The sequence below is a fragment of the Thalassophryne amazonica genome, chromosome 13 (assembly GCF_902500255.1).
Source record: "Thalassophryne amazonica chromosome 13, fThaAma1.1, whole genome shotgun sequence".
Classification (NCBI taxonomy): Eukaryota; Metazoa; Chordata; class Actinopteri; order Batrachoidiformes; family Batrachoididae; genus Thalassophryne; species Thalassophryne amazonica.
Window position 1 is genome coordinate 34875287 of NC_047115.1, and position 22589 is coordinate 34897875.

At 39.5% G+C, this 22589-nt stretch overlaps 1 protein-coding gene across 2 annotated transcripts in view; it reads right to left on the minus strand.

Moving 5' to 3' along the window:
• dlg5a (discs, large homolog 5a (Drosophila)) overlaps positions 1-22589 on the minus strand; it is a 98355-nt gene that overhangs the window by 60260 nt on the left and 15506 nt on the right. For both annotated transcript variants that reach the window (XM_034185752.1, XM_034185751.1), the window contains exons 2-6: positions 8611-8679; positions 7472-7646; positions 4652-4801; positions 2697-2880; positions 35-294 (exon numbers count right to left, since the gene is read on the minus strand). In XM_034185752.1, coding sequence (XP_034041643.1) covers positions 35-294; positions 2697-2880; positions 4652-4801; positions 7472-7646; positions 8611-8679 — 838 coding nt within the window. The remainder of the gene's footprint in view (positions 1-34; positions 295-2696; positions 2881-4651; positions 4802-7471; positions 7647-8610; positions 8680-22589) is intronic.

Below are 22589 nucleotides of genomic sequence, written 5' to 3' on the forward strand. Positions count from 1 at the left end.
TTGCTGAATATTAGCTCATGTATCGTGTCCTCACCTCCTCATCGAGGTGGAGTACTGCTGCTGGTAGTGCATGGCTGAATCCCGCTGTTTGAGTAATGCATCTATCTGCTTTTGCAGCCGCCGGTTCTCTTCTTCTGCCTGCTCCAGGTGTCTCAGGTCTGTGTTATGGTTGGCCACTTTTTCACTATAGCGCTTGCTGAGGGCATCATACTCTTTCTTCACACCTTCTAGCTTGTCCATAGCTGTGTCATACAATTTGTTTAAAACCTCTGAAGAGCCATTCTCTCTCATTACCTGGGAGGAAAAAAGAAATAGGCAGGTGTCAGAAGTGCAGGGTGCTTTGAAGGAGTTTAATCACACATCCACTGGCACTACTCAAATTGCTGACACACACATAATAATCCAGTTGTATGCAAACGGACAAAATGAGATTAAATCAAATTGGATCTGAATTTGCTATGCACTAGCTAAGCAGCAGGTGGCACCAATGGGTAGATGTTGTGCTATTATGACAGTAAAAGGCAGGTATACACAAAGGGAGACTGTATTTTAGCATATCCCTGCATTTTACTAAATTGGTCCATGTCAAGCAAGCTTGCAAAATTAAGTCATCATTATGGGCAAAGCATCTCCTTGAGACGGATTATTCACTACATGGGAGTCTAAACGCCCCCCCTTGCCACAGATCTTGCTGATAAAGTCTTTCCTGACTGGAGGAAGAGCTGAATCGGCTCGAGGACCATCCTGACCTCATCCAATCACTCAGAGACCCTGTGTATGTACTAATCTTGTAGTTACGTGCCTTTGGGTCAATGTGCCCTTTGACCAGACCAAAGCCCTATTCTTTAGTGTTTTCCCTTTTCAGAAATGCTCTGTCTGCATTTCCCTGTGCTCTTTACTACTGCAGTGTTCTCTGTTTGAGACAATACTGCATAGTCGTCCAATACAGGTCACAGCATCCTTATACAGCCATTTCTGTAACAAGTTTCATCACAAAGATGATAAGAGATGGTGTTTCTATGGTGAAGCTAATGGGAAGCTAAAGGGCTCTAAGGTGTACAAAGTACAAACCTTTCAGCTTTGTTAATAATGTGTGGTGATTAAGCAAAGGCAAAACCTTTTAAATTTTTTAAAAAACAAAAACAAACAAACAAAAAACATCATGTCATAAACCTGCCACCAACATTTTTCCCAAATGGCAATTACTGACATACTAAACACTTTAGGAGGAGTTGTGCTTACAAGGTCAATAATGTGTGATGCATCATTAAGCACAAAACTCCAATTACCTCCCGTCAAAGAGGTCTGATTTAAAAAAAAAAAAAAAAAAAAAAAAATTGTTCATGCACATTTTCATATGGTGTGTGTGTGTGTGTGTGTGCGCTTTCTTTGCAATCCACTGAATTGTTTAGGTTGAAATGTGCTTACAAGATCCACGGACAGACAGACAATTTATACTGAACACTTACACATAGTCATGGTGCCTTTGACTGTTGATGGACCCTCTTACAGAACCTGACAGTTCACTGAACCTTCAATAGTTATACTAAGTGGTCGCAACAATTACGCTATTCAAGACAAGACAATATTTATTAATTTATAAATTAATAGCTGAGAATCCTGAAGTGGTGGTGGATAGCGCAGTTGCCATTTACCATTCATCACTGATAATTTGTAATATCTTAAACTTTACCTTATTTCATACCTTTTCACAAGCGAAAGACTGGTTTATATGGCTTCATTAATCATTTACTTAATGTATAAAACTGTGGCTGTTGGAAATGCTGTCATTACAATTTTTTGTCCAACACAGGGCCCCTGGACAGCATTAGTTACACTACTGTCAAGCATGGCTGGGATCCCCATCACTCATTGGTCACATTAGCTGCAAGAAACAGAGGCAACGTGACCAGCTAAAATTCATTTTTAAATCAGAGTGTCTCAGTGACAAGTGGACACTATGTCACCAACTAGGCAAGGACAATATAGATGAGAAGTCCATTTCATGCAAATGTTGAGGAATGCGACATGGTGATTGCCAATCTGAGTGAAGGTTGGCTGGTGGTTATACTTAATAGTTATTTATGGCAATGCTCAGGTTTAAAACAGCAAAACAGCAAGTCTAAAATTATATTTCTTTGATATAAGGATTTGATATATCTCTATCATTTTTTTTAAACATGAAAATATCTAACCCTAACCCTAGCCCCCCCACCAAAAAAAAAAAATCCATATCAGTTAGGCTCTATGTAACAGCATAATTTGGAGTGTCTACTTCACACAGGATACATAAAATTCACAGTAACTCGCAGGTATGCTTTAGTGGGTGCACTAAATGTTAAATATTGGGCTTGCCACTAAATCTTTGCAGTCGTGCTCCCAGTCTGCTCTGTGTCAGCCTGATCCCATCAGATCTCAGAAGCTAAGCAGTACGGGGCCTGGTTAGTACTTGAATGGGAGACCTCTTTGGAACACCAGTGGCTGTGTGTTTCTCCAGGTGACACTGGAGTTGTGTCAGGAAGGGCATCCGGCGTAAAATCTGTGCAAAATACCAATGCGGATCTGGCCGTATCCGCTGTGGAGGCCAAGGACAACAAGGGAGCAGGGAGTGGACGATGATGACAACAACAACTAAATCTTTGCAGTCAATAACACTTGGGACACAGCAGCAGTGTGTGTGTGTGTGTGTTGTGCACCTGCTGTTGTTGCAGCCGGAGGTCTGCCAACTCTTTCTGGTCTTGGCTGTGCAGCCTTTTGAGCTCCTCACAGTTCTGTTTTAGGTGATTGTGCTCTCTGACAAGTTGGGTGTTGTCCCTCCTGAGTGTCTCCATCTCTTCCTTCAACTGTGATTGATCACCTAAGACACGGCTGTGCAGCATGCTGGAGACAGGTCACAGACATATACACAAAGAGTAAACACAGATGTGTACGTATGTACATGCTGGCAGGCACCCATCTATTCAGAACAGAAAGCAAGTAACTTATATCAACTAAACTTACAGCATAGCAAAGACCAACTATGCAGGTGACATGTGACAAGGTAAAAATTACTGGGTTTCAACATTTGGGTTTTTGTTTGTGTTATGTCAATGTGCAGCAGACATGTTAAATTAAACTGTTACACGTGCATAGTTCAGGAAGAGCATGCACCTTGAACCAGCTCAACATTAAAGCTGACTTCTGGTCTCGAACATTTTTTAATTTAACCTTTATTTAACCAGGTTAGTCCCAAATTTAGATTTCTTTTGCAAGGGAGACTTGGGCAATTATAAAGTTTACAATTCGCCCAACCTGCATGTTGTTAAATGTGGGAGGAAACTGGAGCACCCGGAGGAAACCCACACAAACACGGGGAGAACATGCAAACTCCCCACCGAAAGGCCACAGGTGGGAATTGATCTCATCACCTTCATGACCGCCATGTGGACAGAAACCTTGCCAGGCCAGAAATATTGCTAATGACACCAAAGAAAAATACAAATGTCCATTAATCTGAATGTCAGTATCTCCCTGACAGTCACCTGACTTTTCTTGGTTTAAAGACTCTAGCTGAGTTCTACATGTCCTGGTAAGTAGTGCATAGCTCCTTGGTTGTGTGCGTGTAATTTTATATATGCCACAATAATAGCATACTCTTTAAAAGAGTAGAAAAATTTCAGGTTTGTTTGTAAAAGAAAGAGGAAAAGAATAGCAAAAGTAGCCATTGCAAATATCAGTTGGGCTTGTAATCGCTTTGCTGCGAACCAGGGGAGTGTGTACATGCATGATCCATCTATTCCAAGGCAATGATTTTTTTTTTTTTTGCCAAACTTATGAATTGTTAATTTGATAGGTTCAATCAGACAAATGACTTCATTCCCAATCTTTTAAAACCATGCATGATTTTATAATTCCAGCTCATTTTAAATATGAAGCCCTGTAGCTTTGAGGGATGTGCTTTCAATTAGTGTAAGTGCAACACATCTGTGACATCAAAAGCCAGCACTGGACAATCATAAAATGAATGTACTTCAACAGTAAACCATCCTCAGTGGGAATATAATGAAAGGTGGGTGGAGCTTTAACAGCCAAATGGTGAGAAAGTATGTTCATTAGCTCACCATAAAAAACTTAATGCTTTCCAAATGAGATCCTAAGCACTATCAATGACTTTAGAATTTAAATAAATAAATAAATAAATATTCAACAACAGATGCAAAATATGAACACTAATTACAGTACACAAAGTACGTAACAAAAACATACAAGTACCTTATCAACAACAAAAAAAGCAAAATTTCTTCTGGCATTTGTATGCATTTATTTTCATATTTTAAGATGTATTTAATTTGTTGCACACTGCATATATTCAGGTCTTTGATGTTAAACGTATGCCACATCTTGACAAAGCACTGAACATTTTTGTCATTTTGCAAGTTGACCTTTTCTGACCACACATTAAGTGCAACACCACATCAATGTTTTACAGTCTTCCAGTATAAAAATGTAACAATAAATAAACAAGCAAGAAGATTTTTTTTTAATGCTCAAACGCATCTCATGGGAAGTGATGATGTTCAACCCATATCAAATTTAACCAGCTCAACAAAATTTGAACTACAGAATGGCGGTATCTACTCCAAACAATGACTTTAATTACCATGATACTCACTGGTAGAAGTCGGCCTCTTTAACAGCCTCCTCACACCTCTTGAGTGTTTTAGTGTGCTGGTTCTGAAGTGACTGCAGGTCTGCCATGGCTCTCATGCACTGACTTTTCAGACGCTCATAGTCATGAATGGCTTTGGAATTTGGCCTTTGGCTGAAAAGCAGCACAGAATCAACACTCCATCATTGACCTTGTATGAGAACATGACCAGAGACAAATCAGAGGAGACGACAGAAAAGACTGCTGATGCACTCTGTTGTATGACAAGTCATCAAGACATTAAAAAACAAGATGTTCACAATTCAGCCTCGCTGTAATCTAATAAATATGAATTATTTGGATACTGGCGCACATTGAACTCAGTTAAATAGGCAACTGTGTCAGTGCCCTCAATCTTCAAAGTAAAATAAATATGACTGACAGCTGAATATTATTAGAAGACATATAGCAAAGAGAGCTGGCGTCACACTGGCTTGCACAAGCTGCTACACACTTTGCTCCTGAAAAACAGATCTTACACCTGAGACAATCAATGGATTTAGTGGCTTTAATTTTAGCAAACAGGTAGACATCATCACTAAAAACAGATTCAACAGGTCAGACTAGGTCTGAGAGCCGGCGCTGGTGCTGTGCGTCACCACATCACGGAAACGCCTTGGTTCCTGGATGGCAACCACCCAGGCACACCACTGGTCTAACCCCACCTCACAAAAGTATTCATCTATCTGCCATTCCAGGTGGTGTCTCCTTGAATGGTACCATTTTTATATCATCAGTTATATTGCTATTCCAAAAATACCATGCAATATTGATACAGTTTTATGTCTGTTATCTCCCATCCCTACTCCTTGGTGTTCTCCAGCTGCTAGAACCCTCAATCTGAGACACCTGCATGCTGGATCACATCTAGAGATATGCAACACTTGGTCAAAATGTCTTAGCTGGCATTTCCTCACAATGAAAGTGATACTCCTCATATCAGTCACATATAATCACTATAGAACCATCCATTTGATCTGCAGTACCAAAGGACGATCCAAAGAGAACAAAGACAGCCAATCTTCTCCATAGGTCATTGGTTAATACCCCAGTCTCACAAACTTATAAGAGAGGATACACCAGAACCATGAGGACTTAGACCTTTGTTCTGCTACAAAGGAGAATGAATGTCAATGATAACAGATTGTAAATTAATCTATCAATAAGTTTTACACTTTCACTACATACAGAGGCAATCCCCATAGTTGAGTCCCAAAATGTCACTGAAAGCCTGGGTCTTAGTCTTGATACCAAGTCAATCACAAAACCAGACTCTCCAACTGCAATGATTCCACAACGATCACAGCACCATCTTCAAACTCAAAGTCAGTAAACCTTCAGTCATCAACAAAGGCAACTCAACTGCTGATTTCTACAACCTTACCCAAGACCCAGTCCATGCAAGGCACTGAACAGAGTGCACATCAGTGCCCTGCACATTTGACAATGAAATGCTCAATCAGCAAACAAAGCTGTAATAATAGCATTTATTCAACAACCTTTTCTTCACCAAATCCTATCATTCTCTTCTAGAATGAGCATTTATATCAGTTCTATGCAGTGAGTTTTTATGAACTTCACTTTGATGTTTCAAGATCACCTGAAGACATGATATATAATAAGACAAGCAAGTGGGTCATATCTGACATCATTTGTGTGCAGCATTAAGCAAATAGGCATCACAAACCATTAATCTAATACAATCATTCAAAATAGTCCGTCTTTATTGACATTAGAGAGAAACTCTGACCAATCCATGACCCAGTCACCCAGGACTTTGCTGAATGTTGTCACAGCATTTCTAAAATAAAAGGCATGTATTGACTTCAGAAAACTTCCCAGGGCTCAGGAACCCACTCTTATAAAGACTCAGACAGTGTGTGCGGAAAAAAATAGAAATATCTTGGAAAAATCATTGACAAACTAACTTTTGAGGCAAACAGTGAAGCTGTGTATAAGAAGGGGAACCAACATTGCACTGTTTGAGGAAACTCTTTTTGTTATATTGATAGAACACTCGACCTTTTATTTTTTGTTTATTTACTGACTCAATTTTATCTTTTAGCTTGGTGTCTTGGTTCAGTAACCTTACCCTAAAGAATAAAGGTTCTCTGAATCAAATTGTGATGTGGTCCAGTAGGCTGACTGGAGAGCCACAGCTTAACCCAGAATCTCTACATACCAGACGGTTGCAGAGGACAGCTGGTTGTATTTTTTTTTGGAAGATGGCTCCCACCTACTATACGGTGAATTTGAGCTTCTTCCATCAGGCCGCAGATACAAATTGCTGGTCTGTAAAACCAAGTGATATTAAGACAGCTTGGTTCCTGCAGGCGTAGGAATGATCAACAAACCCTAGCAAGTATCTTTTGGAATTTAATTTACTGATTGTATAGATTTTTTTAATATAGCTCTTTGTACAGCTCTTATTTATTTTTATCCTGTTTTTGCTCTTCTAATCTGCTATGATGGTTCTTAATTTGTATTGTACTTACTTGCACTGATCACTGACTTTTAGCACTGTTGCCATTTTTTTTTAAATCAAAATTTAAGTGTTATCTGTGTGTAGAGAAATCCAACTCGCTTCACCGTAAACCAAATGTACCTTTGGATATAAATGAAGTTACCTTGACCTTGAATTTAAAAGTGATTCAACCAGGCTAAACCACAACTACTTACTTCTCTAAACCAGATCACAGACACACACACATACAGCTCAAAACAATACAGTTACCGTGTGCAGGTGGAATAACAAACATTTGGCAGACATGTCAGGATTTGCACCTGCAGTCATCGAAAGTGGTCCCAGGTGATGCCAACGCCAGCCGCTTTCGGAGCTCATCCCGTTCCCTGGTCACCTGGCGGAGCTGGAACAAGATGGTGTCCAGGTTGTCACCAGCTGGCCGGTTGTCATTGATGACTAGGGGCGGGGAGGAGGCTTCACCGTTAATTGGCGAACCTGAAACAGTGAGCACATAAGCACGATACTCAGACTTTGAGTGATACACATTGGTGACATTTCACCAGCAATTCTCACTATGTTTTAGAAGCTACATAATGCATATTAGCCAAGTTGCCACTAATTAATGAATAATGAGCATTGTGGCAAAAATACCCAAGCTCAAAAGGAGCTTTGCATAAAACCAACTCCAGAATTAGGAGGTCAGTCACAGTTCCTGCAAATATTAGCATTAAAGAGCTGCAAGTCTGCTATATTTTGCAGTCTCGAGTGGCAAAATAAGAGAGGAAGAACAGCTGGGATTTGATGATGTACTGAAATTATAATACCTTTTCTGTGGTTTAAAGCAAAATCTCAAATATACTCTTCCCTTAAATGTACACATCTATGCAGATACTTGTGTGTGGATTGGTAATAAGTCTTTATAAATGAATAATTTATAGTGGCTGCTTTTATTACAACACTTTTTTAATGCATTTATATGACATTTGCCTTTCACATTGACTCTGGCAAAGTGATGTTAACAGAAGAGTTTTTACCTTTACAATACTAAATCATGCCCTTCACTATTGCTAAATATGAATGATAGGCTTTAAAATTTTTCTGACAAAACAAGGCTCTTCATAGTAAAGAACACCCACGGCAGAGAGGATGGGCCAGAAATCTGAGAATTAGATTCATCTTTGGCCCTTTTGGAGGTTTATGTAACACAGCTGTACTCATTTGTACCTCAGTCAAAATTAGGAAAAACAAGCATGGAAAACCTCCTTAAAGAAGGAGAAAGGAACATCAACAGCCTTCTGTCTTCAGCTGCAAAATAATGACAGCATTAATGTCATAGCACAAGTCTTAATGGAGACAAGGCTGATTTATCGATGTGTCGCACTGTAATGGCGGATGAAGAGACAAACCGAAACTTGGCATGTGGTGCGGTGTAACAGGCACCTTAGGTGATAATACCTACCGACACTGCTGAGGGAGCTGCTGCTTTCCGAGTCTGAGGGCATGGTGGAGAGCACGCTGTATGTAGAACCTATCAAGAGAAGATGAACATAAAAAAAAGAACCAACAGCAAACTGATTAGTCAATTTCTCTCCAGCCAGGATTAACTGTCCGTACAACAGACAAAGGAAGAGTGTTATAAAATGAGCTGCCTATTCCCTGAGTAGCTGTAAGATAAATTTGGTGCAGCGCATATGCTTGGAATAACAACTTCCACCATGCCTTCCCACCGTATTCTGCATTATTGCTTCAGACTGCAGCTGTCATTATACCTCCTCTCTCTCCCTCACTGTGCACTCAGGCTGGTTTTGATGTATAGTCCCTGTATATTTCTGCTACACAGGCACAATGTCATGCTTAAAATGGGATTTTCTCTTTTTATGTCAAGCACAGAGACAGAAAGAGTGCACACGCACAAGAGAGACCAAAGGGTTGCCACAAGCAGAGAAGAGGCTGTGCATGCACATCAGTATTATATCACAAAGTCCCTAATCCAAACACATGACAGCTCCAAACACATACTGACTGCAAAAGGCATATTTTGAAATGGATGTTTAGAAATACGTCTGAATCTAAAAAGGTTGCACAATGAGAGACGGTGCTAATCCAATGCGATAAATATACACTAAGTTAGAGGTGGGCAAATATGGTAGGAAATTAAAAATCACTGTATTTTTCAGTTTTTGGATGGTGAATGCATTATAACCAATTTTGAGCCGCTGGATCACTTTAATAAATATCTTCTCAAGGTGTTGATGGTATTGTGCATCATACTGGTTATGACTATGACACCAGAGTATACACCAAAAACGTCAACAAAGTCTCATGTATGACCACATTAACGGAGGGGAGGAATGGACGACTGCTTTGTCCGCAGCAGGCAACAGATTGAAGCCAACTGTTCCAGATCTCATCTCTGTCCTCGCTTCCCCACTGGGTTCAGCCACAACTGTGGCTGCAGCTCTCATTGTGTGACAAGGCCAAGCCTAATTAACTATGATCTCTGTGCAACTGAGCCACTCCATTCCAAGACACTGGAGAGGGATGGGAAGTGCAGAAGGGGGAAGAAGAGGAAAGCATGGAGCGGTGTGAAGAGGACCGATGAAAGGAGATGGTCTGAAGCTGCAAAATGAGGGAGGGAGGCTGTTAAGAAACAAAGAGTGAAATTAGGGAAAGCTGTTGGGGGGCAGAGAGAAGCTGCACGTGAAGCCTTTTAATCTGTTCTGATGTTCCCTGACACTCAACACTTTCACTCTGTGAAGCACACAGCTTTCATTTCATATTGCTGTATCACACGATATGAACTACTCTGATGCTGAGCGCCGTTTGTTCAGTGCACCCAATAGAGTGATGCAAAAATGTTCATTAAAAAGCAACAACCGACTTCTTGAACAGAGCATGAGACCTGATGGCAAACGCCTCAGAGGTATTATTACAAAGAGATGGACCCGATCCAGTCCTATACCAGTAAATGGTAGATGGACTGCATTTATGTCGCACTTTTCCATCTGCATCAGACGCTCAAAGTGCTTTACAATAATGCCTCACATTCACCCCAATGTCAGGGTGATGCCATACAAGGTGCTCACTACACACCGGGAGCAACTAGGGGATTAAGGACCTTGACCAAGGGCCCTTAGTGATTTTCCAGTCAGGATAGGATTTGAACTAATGATCCTCTGGTTTCAAGCCCGACACTTTAACCACTAGACCATCACCTCCCCACCTACAAGTACTAGGGTCTAATATTGACATTTACGTATCGGCTATCACAAGGACAGGACCGATCTACTTACCCATCCAAGCCCTTGCCATGCCGCATATGGCCAATGAATACATGATGTGGTGAGCCTACTTCGCTTGTGAACCACCGTGGTTGCAAATATAAAAATAACCCTTAAAGTTCTAGTCGTACTACTGGCAAAAATTACAATTTTTTTTTTCTCGATAGGCGGATAAAAAAGCTGGGACAGCGTTATGTTTACCACTGTGTTACATCTTACACACCTTTCCTTTCAGCCACGCTGTTGTAACAGGATGTAGCTTGGCTAGGGATGGGTATCAGGAACCGGTTCCCTTCAGGTATCATTAAGAAATGATTCGATCCACCGACATCAATAACCTTTTTGCTTAACGATTCCCTTATTTGTCCTTCAGAGTGGCTGTTGTTTTTGGGGGTGTTGGTCAGAAAAATGACAATGTCTCTACTTTGATTACAGACCCTGCAGCGCGTCTGTAATCAACTTTTCTGCAGTGTGGCTTTGCTTTGAACCTTGAACCAATCGAAGAAGTGATTCGCTTCGTGCTGCTTCGTTGGTTCATTGTTTTATTTTGCTTTATCTTAATTTTTCCCCGCTAAAACCCTAAAGAGCATATGTCTGAGTAATAATTACCTTTTTATGTTAAACTGACCTGTTATGGTCTTCTGTAACAGTTGATAGATGTATTTTATAACTTAAAAACGGGACCGATGCTAACGCGCTAAAATGTCTATGGTGTTTTCAATGTTAAAAATAGCATTAAGCTGTTCGCATCTCAGCACGTTTGTGTGCATTTTTTTCTGTATAATAATTAATGGCTCATTGTTCATTGTCGTAAAAGAGTTAAATTGTAATTTTTTAAATTTATTTGTATTTATATATTAATAATAACAATAATAAAAACAACAATAACTAATAATGCGACATTTCAATTTTAGAGAAAGAGACAAAGAACCACCCTGCTCAGCGTGCCGCTCTCACTGGACCAACATCTCTGCTATTTTGGAATTGTGGGATAGCTCTCGCCCACAGATTGAACTCACCGGACTACTTTTTACCACACTCTCACGAGCGCAAGCTAAGCTAGTGGTGCTCATGAGAGTGTGCTCTTCCGCATCAAACTCCATCGTGTCAATGTTTACAATGCGCTTGAGCAATCATCACAATTATCTGGGAACTACTTTTTGCGTAGGAATTCATCAAGCACATCAGCCGCGGGCGCGTACTAACACAGAATACTTTGGCCATAACGACAGCGTCCACTTTTAGCTTGCCATAAGCTAAGCTAGTGGCGCTCGTGAGTGTGTGAAAAAGAACCTGACAAAACAAAACGAAACAGAAAATATAAAACCAACTGACAATGAATATAAACAAATACATATAGAAAAATAACTGTTTCCTGTGAACACCTACTTTAATGACAATTTGTTTCGGTCAAATCATATTTTCAATGTGTTAATTTCTTCAGTGATTTCCTCCAGAACTATCTGCCAAGCTAGAAAACTGCTGCATCCTAGTAAGAGCAGAATACTACAAATTAATCTGAATAAGGAAAGTTGGGTTTTTTCTCACCCAAGTGGATGCTGCACTCACTGTAATTCTGTCTGGAATAGTCCCAGATTGCATTTCAGAGCTTCTAGAATTCAAACATTTTCATGCAGGTGGTGTTGGGGGGTAATTTTTGGTTTCAGCTTGTATTGTTTTTCACCACTTTCATCGCTGAATATGTCAATCATGAGTCACTTCTGTGCGGATTAAAGTCACTAACTGGGACTCCTGTCTTGTTCCAAGAAAGAAACAAGAATCGTCCTCCGTTCTGTTCTTAATAAAAATACCTCTTGATATGAGCAATATTTTACACTGCAGACTGCAAACTGGAGTTGTCAACTACATCCAGCATAATTTCTCTTTACATGTTAGCCTGTCTGTCAAACATTGAAGGTGATGACTACGACCAACATGTAGTAACAAAATTTACCTCCTCTTGTTGGAAACAGAGAGGCTACATCACATTATAATTTAATCTCCTGCTGGAAACTTTTTCCTCCAACATTCAAAGACATGCATAACATTCAGAGAAAGGCAGGAAGTGAACTCAGTCCCAAATCACTGCATGCAGAAACTATTTTAGTTTTAATAAAAGAAGAAAAACAAAATAAAAAGTTATTTAAAGGTTAACATTAGTTCATCTAAGCTTCTCTGTTATGGAAAATTAAAAATATATAATGTTCCTGTTTTTTTGTGGTTTTAGTTTATTGTTACTTGAACTGGTTCAAAGTCTTGCTGGGAAGCAGACTAATCTGAGTGCTCATATTAAATTTGCACTTGAAAATTAGTCCAACATCGTTCCCAAAGAAACTGCAGCATAAAATTGCAAGTTTATTTGCTATGGGGTGGGCTTTACATGATGATAGTCAGTCAGGTTTCATAACTACAACTGGGCTAGGCTAGCCTCACTGGTTGCTAAAAAGATGGCACAGTGAAAACCCAGTGACAAGTGTTTCCTGGTAGGATGCTCTCATCTCCATGAGAAACAGGTCAAGTAAACTTCCAAACACAGAATCCCTTTCATGCAGTTTGCAGTCCACCGCGAGGCAGACATTGCGCACTGCTAGCTTTTATTTACTGCCGTCATGCCCGCTACACTTCAGATATGAGCAGTTACAGCATCTTCACTTACAAACTGATTGCACATCTGCATTCATTTGTACAATAAATGTAATCCATTCAACTGAACTTAGTAAACTGTGAAATCTATTGGCGAATGACCACTTAGATTGTTAAAGAGGAATATTTAGATTTTTCCTCCTTTTCTATTGTAGAAATGCATACATGTATACATACAGATACATCTATAAAGTAACACGCACCAAGGACTGTATGCAAGGTATTGATCAGCGCATAGACTTCAAAATAAAACTGTATTGTGCATTTTATCTACAGATCTACTTCAATTTAATTATGTTTCAGCACCTCAGGTCTTCAATCTTGCAGAAAGACCAGAAATGGATACATCTGTGATTACTGCTCTTTTGATACAGGATGGTTAATTAGTAGTTAATCATTAATTCTGCGAACATCATATAAAAATTTTTTATGAAAAACGATGACGAATTGTTATCCATAAACACCATAATATTTATTGTTCAACATATCCTCACATACCTCCCTGATGATTCTCAAGGTTGTTTACTGTAACATTTTTAACAATTATATGCTTAAGTCATATGCATTTCTAAACATGGCAATGCATACATGCAGAGTGTGATTCAGCATGTAATATCATTGAAATTCTAAAGTAAAACAACTTAAAATCACACCAAAGGTACTTGGTGATATGTGACTAATTCTGACTTGAGAATTAGTTTGGCTGCTAAATACCAAAAACTGGGACAAAACCTTAGTTTCACACAATGTGATTTGGTTAGAAGAACAAATGTGTGTGCCACTATGCATGTTTTCAAAGGTTTCTATATTTAGATCAGTTACCTTTGTAACTGCGCCAACAAATTCTCTATACATTGCTAGATATAGGCAGGCTTGCATTTAGTTGATAGGTCTGCAGCACTGGCCTTTTCTGGCAGGCTTTTAATCATCAATAGCAATTAGCAGGAGCCACAGATAGTGGGACCAGTCATTTGTAGACATTCATAGCATCACTAAAACATGCTTCCCTTGGAACACCATAGATCTCATCTATCCAGGCAGAATTCAGCAGTTTCTGCTAGATGCTTGTCAGACAGGACAGATTATAAATGAGAAATTACAGCAGAAATTTGCATTGCATTTTAAGATCACGTTTGTGCTGCTTTAAGTAATACACAGATTTAATCAGGAGACATTAAATAGTGCAATGTGGTTAAAGCAGCACTAATGATAGAGAGATGAACACTAAGGTGAGTAATATCCCTGTGTTGCCTGAGGTACTAACAAAGGCCTGTCCCTACACTCCTCTAAATAGGTCAGGCTAATACTCGCCCTACCTTAGGTGATTCTGTTGCTGCCCCTCCCCACTGCTCTTTTCTTTCCTCAGCTTTCCATCCCAATCAAGTCATGTGCTCAGCAGCCAACAGTTGCTTCAGACAACCAGATTAATGTTCTCAAGTGCATAAAGCAAGATGACATATTTTGCCACAGTGAAACTGGATGAGAGGAATAGCAAATCCTGCAGTGCCATGAAAAAGAAGAAACGAGAGAGTGAAGTGCAGTGGAGGATCGTGTTTAAAAGAGTACCTTAAAGAAAGATGCAAAGTCTACTTCTCTCCCATTATCAGGTGAAACTAAATTATTCATCAGGCCCAGAAAATCTTACCAGACAATAAAAATGATTCCTAAATACATGTATGTTTGTCGAAGTGATCGTATTCTACTGCTTCAAACTCCTGCAGAGAACTGATGTCAGCACTGCAATCATGCTTAGTATGATTTTGGTGGTGGTATTGTTGTGGGTATTTTCAGTACAATGCATCATTTTAAAGAGTTATTTTTGAATCAAACAAAACTGCCAACATATTATCAAGGGTTAATATCATAAAGATTGGGCTAGCTGTTATGCAAAAATCACTGTTGTGGGGCAGTGGTTCTCAATAAGACGCTTGCAAGGGGTATATGGAAAGATTGGAAGTTGCATTTTATTTCCAAAATGATAAAAATCCTCATGCATTTAAATAGGCACACTGGTAAAATGGTACATGCATGACATGTCTAATCAGTTCACAAGCTACTTAAGAAAGCAACAAGGAATCAAGCACAGGACTGGAGGCATCTTGCACTATCACTACTTGTGGCTAGCAGAAAAAAAGGAAAGAAAAAAAACCCACACACACATTTTATCACTAAAGATCTCATTTTTTCCCAGCAGTAGTGTTGGTTGAAACAATGACAGACAAAAATACCTAACATACTCACAGGAATTCCATTATCAAACAATACAGTGTGCCATCAGATGGATCTTGTGCCCATTAATATTGTTTGGCAAGTGGTGGATAATATGAAGCAAACATGTCAGTTTGCGTTGCAAGTGGATAAAATAACAGCTCCTCATTTATGTGTCAGACACAAATTTCAATTTTCAAGAACATTTCTAAGATTGTAGACAATTCAAAAACATGTGAAAATCCTGCAGTCACATTTGTACAGATGGTGCAGCAGTACTGACAGGGAGTGTGCACAGGCTGCTTAGTTGTGTGAAGAAGTTAAACCCTCAAATGAAATGGAGGTACTGTAATATTCCTGGGAAGCTCTCGGCAATAAGAGAATCGGGCCTGATTTAAGTGCTCTTTTGGATGATGGTTAATGTGATTAATTTCTTTCAGTCCAAGCTAATAAATTGCAGCACATTTCAAAATCTTTGACACAACAGTAGATCAGACGGTAAGCAGCTACTGTATCATACCATACTGACGTCTGTTAGCTGTCTATAAAAATGCTACTGGGATAGTTTAAACTTTGCAGCAAAGTGCGTTATCCTTTAACTGCACTTACACCCCCCTCTGGTAGGAAGCAGAGAGGGTTGTAGGTCTGGAATATCTGTGTGTTCAATGGGGCTGTAATCAGAAGTTTCATCATGATTTTATGGCAATGTGAAATACGCTGTCATCATAAAGTCTGTGATGATACGATTCAATTTGGGCGCCTGTGATCGATCTGAAACAACATCTAGTACCCATTTAACACAATCAGTGCAACTTAAAATCAAGGATCACCACATCAGTGACACGAAGTGTCGTGGGATCACCAAGTACAGCACTACGCTACATATGATTGAATTGGGTCAACTGGTTCTTGAGATATCACGGTAACAAGGGTGGCAATGACAATATCTTGAGTATCTCACTGTGACCTTGAAATTGACCCCAAGTCACTGTAAATCGACTGGTGTTGGGGATCACCCAAGTCCATCCTTATACTAAATATGAATGGAAGTGGTCGGTCAACAGGTTCTTGAGATATCGCGCTAACAAGGGTGGAAATGACAATAGCTTGAATATCTCATTGTGACCCTGAAATTGACCCCAGGGTCACTGTAATTGAGTGGTGTCTGGGAATCACCCAAGTACACCCTTCTGCTAAATATGAATGAAACTGGTCACCTTGTTCTTGAGATATCGCACTACATGCGAAAATGGCCGGATGGACACGCTGATCCCTATATCCCCTGTATTTCATACCAGGGGATAAAAAGCAACTGAAATATCATTCTTTGCCACTTGGTGTAACTATACATTACAGACACATAGGCTTCTGTTGTAGAGGATGTGGAACCATTTGTAGAGGTAGCAACTAGGGTTGTGTTCATTAACTTACGTTTAAGTTAACTTGACTTATCAGTTAAGAAAACAATCCAACAATCCAGATTCCATTCTACTATATTACTATATTAACCTGCAGCAAAGCCCGCCTGTAACTGAGTGAGGAACATGAGCTATTGGTTTGACTAAAATGTCATATGTTTGGTGATATTTTAGCCTGGAACTCCCAAAAAGCAAGACAGCTACTCGTAACATGCAAAGCCAGCGTGTCAATGGGTGGTACTAACATTTCACATGAAAGAGTACCAGGCATTCATGCTGGCCAACAGACAAAACCAAGAGGCAGCAGATTCTTGTTGATGCTTTCCAGAAATGTAATAAACTTTGAAAAGAAAGCACATAGGGTTTAACAAGTTCCACAAGAGTTACTGTATCGAAATCTGTATCGTTATCGGCAGTTGTGTATCAGAATCAGATTGGAACTGAAAAAATGTGGATCGGCCCATCGCTACAATATGTCAATACACATTTGCTTGTCTTTCAGTTTAGCTTGAGGGCATGACAAAAAAGATGTAGGTATGCTTGGAAAAAAAAAACTAAATAAATAAATAAAAATAGGATCACAAACATGACAAATATTAATCCCAAAATAAATTACAGCAACTGACTGGTCCTAGTGGATTCATGCAGTGTCAGACGTGATTTTGTTGTAAAAAAAAAACAACAAAAAAAAAACCTTTGGATTATGACTTGCTGTTTGGTAAAAAGTTATTTAATGATGCCTCAATGGGTTTTGAGAAACAGTTACTTTGCCAAAATTCTTGTCCCCCAGTTGTACAACATAGTTGCTTGCAGTAAAGCCAAGCAGACAGCTCAACTTCTGCAGAAGCAGTGACACAGCAAGTCAGGCTTCTGGGCAAGAAGCCAGTGAAGTGTTACTGCCAGAGCAACGGATTGTTCATCTCATTGAAGGCATCCACACTCAGCATAAACATGAAGACCTCTAACATGATGACTCCATGAGCCAGGATTACTCCATCGCACGCACAGACCCTGAATCACAGCTCCATGTTCGTCTACCACTGTGGTCAAACCCACCCCTGTCTTTTTCACTCATACAGAAGGACTGGCTCTTGACATAATGTGTTTCAAACAGAGATCCAGTTTCCAAATAAATCTGAAACACATGGGGTTCTTCGTTTGGCTTACGTGCAGATCGAGGTTTAAAGCAAGTTTAAGCACATGTTGCCATATCATCACATATCCCACATACCCTCGGACCCCAAGAAGCTGGCGTTTAATTATGAAAAAGCTGAAAAAATTCATAATTTTAATTTCAGCGTTTGATCATTTCAAACATTTATAGCTTGCATTGCTTATGATTACACATTTAATAATGCCTCATTTAATTAATTTAGAGCATGTTAGCATTCCATATTCATCCTGAAAGGTTACATATAAAGTAAGGTCAATGTTCCCTTAAACTATGTACTAAAATGTATAATACACTGAGTGAATAACCAAACTCATGCTTAGATAATTGTTGGAGACTTCATAAGCAATCTCTGCATGCCAACCTTGCTGTTTTTAACCACAAAGGATTCATGTGTGACCCTTTATCAGTGCTCTTCTAAATCAGACGCTGTGGAGTAGAACATAAACTCCCTTCATCATGCATCCCATATGTAGTGTGCAATCTAGCTCATCATCAACTAGGGCTGTCCATTCTTAGATGCCATACTGCTTTGTTACAGCCTTTCTTTGTAAAAACCAGACGAGACAATGCATGGACGAGCTGCAGCTTCCGCGCTATGTACATGACAAAAACAGAGAAATACCACCTGTTTTTGGACTATATGTGACACACCACAGGACAAGAAGCATCTCGCGACTTGTTCTGGATGCATCTGATCACAGTTAACTTCAAAATCTAAAACAAAACTAAACAGTTTGTAAAAACATTGTAAAAAGATCACAGGTCTGAGACTGGAGGATGGTCAGGTGCTGATAGTTAAGTCAAAGAGCAAAACAGCTTATTTCCATGACTTCACTTTGCTGGCAAACATTTAGATGCTGGCATTTCCTGTATGTTGTGGGGCAATTAGAACGTAGAGGAACATGTAAAACTGTAATGAAGAGCTGCTCCATAATAAAGACAGTGTACACAAACGTTGGCAGGGGTTGTACAACCTAACAAATTTTACACTAATGGTGAGCTACAGTAATGTTTTAAATGACCAGAAATCAATAGATTTATTTTAATTTTAGTAACCCTCTCACTAGTTTGCACCTGAATCATGGTCAGTTTCAAACATAACTGGAATGCAAACTGAGTCCAGAACTGAAATTTAAGATTTTTGATGATGATTGATCTTTGAAGATTTAAGAAATTGCTGAAATGGAACTGGGCATTTCTTATGAGCAAAACTGATTATTTTTTTCAAATCCTTCAATTCAGCATATCAACACTGCCAAAACGTGTATTTCAACGATCCTAAGACAAACAAACAGACCCTTTTCCTAGATTTACTTTTGTTCAAAGCAATTATTCAGAGCATTTAACCTGTAAAATGCAGTTATTTTCGTAAAATATTGATTTTGTGATTGATTTGGTTTCTATGTAACTATGTTTGCATATGCAAACAAGATCTTCAAACTTGGCAGGTACCAATTGAAAAGATTAAATTTTTATTATGACTGGTGAACAGTCAAAGTCAAAGTTCCTGTCCCATTGGAATATATAGGAAAATGGCCAATTTTCAATCAATTATTTTATCATTAGTGAACTTCAACAAATGTGTATGTCTGTGATGTACTGGCGGCCTGTCCAGGGGTTTACCGTGCCTCTTTCCCAATGACTGCCAGGATAGGCTCCAGCTCCAAAGTGACCCTTAATTGGAACAAGTGGGTATAGAAAATGAATGAATGAAAGAACTTGTTTGTTTAAAAACCCAAGCAACATTTTGTCTACATGTCTGATACTTTTGAATTCATGTGGCATCACTGTGCTCTGTGAGTACAAGTGCTTGCACAGAAAGAATGATTGACAGAAAACAAGGACATATAATTTTTTCAGCACCATTTCATGCAATGCTGTGAATAACCACTTACTCTGTGTTCATTTACTAAGAACACAGGTGGACTTTTTTTTGGACATTCCCTGTTGAAAACATAAGCTAGGTACAGACAGACCATATGTGAATGTATCCAGTGAACATAAACATTACATCCAGCATAAACCCCTGGCCAAGATGCTCAATGAGCATAGTCAGGATGGCTACAAGCATTACCCACACAGCAGAATTAAGAGGCAAATCTTCTCATGGATCAGCTGGCAGTCTGGCATCTAGCCATTATTCAACTTGACACACTGACTGTTCAAAGTCAGCCAACCTTCATTCTGGAGCAATTCTATTTGAAATGAAAAACAGGGGTCAAATTATTAAGTGCATATGCTAGTTTGTGCACATATTATTCGAGCAGTGCACGTAATTTTATACTGCACTAGCACTGGTGCAAGTAAATTTATCACCTATAGGCACCAGTAGAATGAACCAATAGAGGAATAAATAAGGAAAAAAATTTCCAGTGTGTTGTCTTCATCTTCCCTGCGTTTTATGACTCTCACACACGAAGCGACTTGCTGTGCTCTATTTGTTGTGGAAAGCTGACAAACGTCGCCAGCGGCGCTGTACCTGGGTTCACAACATCCTCATGAGACGTTCCCAATTGGGGGCGTTTCATTATTTGTTACTGTTCGCGCGCACATGTAAACAAGAAAAGAAAAAAAAAACCTGGCTGCTGCTGCGGTTCCTCACTCTCTCTCCCCTCAAACTCTGTCATCATTGTGTTATAAACCAGTCACCATTTGTTTTATTATACATCTGTGTAGTTAATAAAATTATCTTCACGGACGATTAGTTTGCGCACATGTGAAAAAAAAATGGCTGCCGCTGCGGTTCCTCACTCTCTCTCCGCTCAAACTCTGTCATAATTGTGGAATAAACCAGCCACCGTTTGTTTTATTATACTACTGTGTAGTTGATAAATAAAATAATCTTCATGGACAATTTGTTCGTGCACGCACGTAAAAAAAATAAATAAATAAAAAATCTGTCTGCAGCTGCTGCCGCTCTCCCCTCAAATTCTCCCAAGACAGGAAGAGTCTGACACATGAGAGGAGGAGTTTTAAAGTTGTTACAAGACTGACTTTTGGTTGTGCAAGTAACTTTTTTTTGGTGCAAGTAATTTTTTTTGTTACTAGCACCAGTGAAGTAGGTTTAAAAATGTATAAAAATGTATAAATGTAAAATTTCACCCCTGAAAAAAACAAAAAAACAATTGTCCCAAAAATGACAGTGTGCAGACACCTAGAGAGCCGAGTTCCACTTCCTGCAGTTGGCTCTGTGATGAACCGGTCACGTTACTAAATATCAACCGTTCTTACACCCTTTCACGATGACCATGCCCAACAACAGTACTTCAGTGTTGTAACTTCTGACAATGCTGTGGTGCAAAGCTGTTCTGAAGCTCTTTCACAAATGGGAAAACAAAACAAAAAAAACACACCACCACATTGTGACCTACAAACAATTGCTCTAATACAAACTCACTCTCAAACCATCAGAAAAACAAGACATTTCATGAGCTCACTAAGGAATATTAACTTTCACCAATCAACTTGAATAATGCGCTGCATGCACATCATTCAACAAGCTGTCAGCTTCATTTTACAAAAACAAAATTTGCCCACTATGCACTTGGGGTCACACATCACAAAACTCACAATTCAGCTCAGATCATGGTTTTTAGTCATGATCTGATCATTTTTTTGTATCAGAGGGGAAAAAGGGAAGGGGAGGGGCAAATATAACTTTGCTTTGTAATTGGTGCACAACTCAGCAAAAGTCAGGACAAATTATATTTTTCTGCTGTAGCTTAAGTTCCCAGTCACAGGGAAATTACGCCTTTCTCAATTCCTGATATTTCAGAGTGATTCTTGCCATGCTTGGATGGGCACGTGTGACAACATTGCAACAGACCACCTTGAGGCCAGTGCAAGGAGGCAGAGACTGCCTGCTGAAGGCAGGTCTTCTGGCCAGATGTCGCATCTTGTCTCTCGCTGGGACCTTGCATTCTGTGTGCTTGCACAACTGCGTGCGGCATCCCTTTGAATCAGCTGTCTCAGCTCTGTTTCTTGTTGCATCTGTGTGTCCGTGCAACTGTGAAGACAGAGTGCCGCTTGTATATATGGGTGCACACACAAAAGTGTTTGAGCATTTGAAAAAAAAATACTGAATGATCAGCTCTCACTCACAAATAAATACACACGCTCGCATAGCTGAGAGAATTACATGCTCAAAAATGTGGTTGCACTTGATTGCTGTGTTATATAGAAAATAAAGCACTGTTAATTTTAGTCTTAATTCAGGGCTCGAAATAGTACGTACATGTGCTAGTTTGTGCACTTATTATTCGAGCGGTGCACGTAATTTTATACTTCACTATCACTGGTGCAAGTAACTTTATCCAATTTTTAATCAACTATAAGCACCGATAGAATGAACCAATAAAGGAATAAATAAGGGGGAAAAAAAAAAACTATTTCCAGTGTGTTGTCTACGTCTTCCCTGCGTTTTATGACTCTCACACACAGAGCATAATCTGGCTGCAGCCAAACTGTGCACTCTGATTTCTCTGTGCAGAGAACCTACAGGCTGCGTTCTCACATCCTCTCTGCCCCCTGATGCGTGCACCTGACGCAGAAATTCCTGCATCGTCATGACGCCACAGGAAGAAGCAACTTGAAGTGGGCCCGGTGTGAAAGTGACTAAAGTGACTTTTGGTTGTGACTTTTTTTGGTGCAAGTAATTTTTTTTTTTGGTTGCTAGCACCAGTGCAAGCAGGTTAAAAAAATGTATTTCGACCCC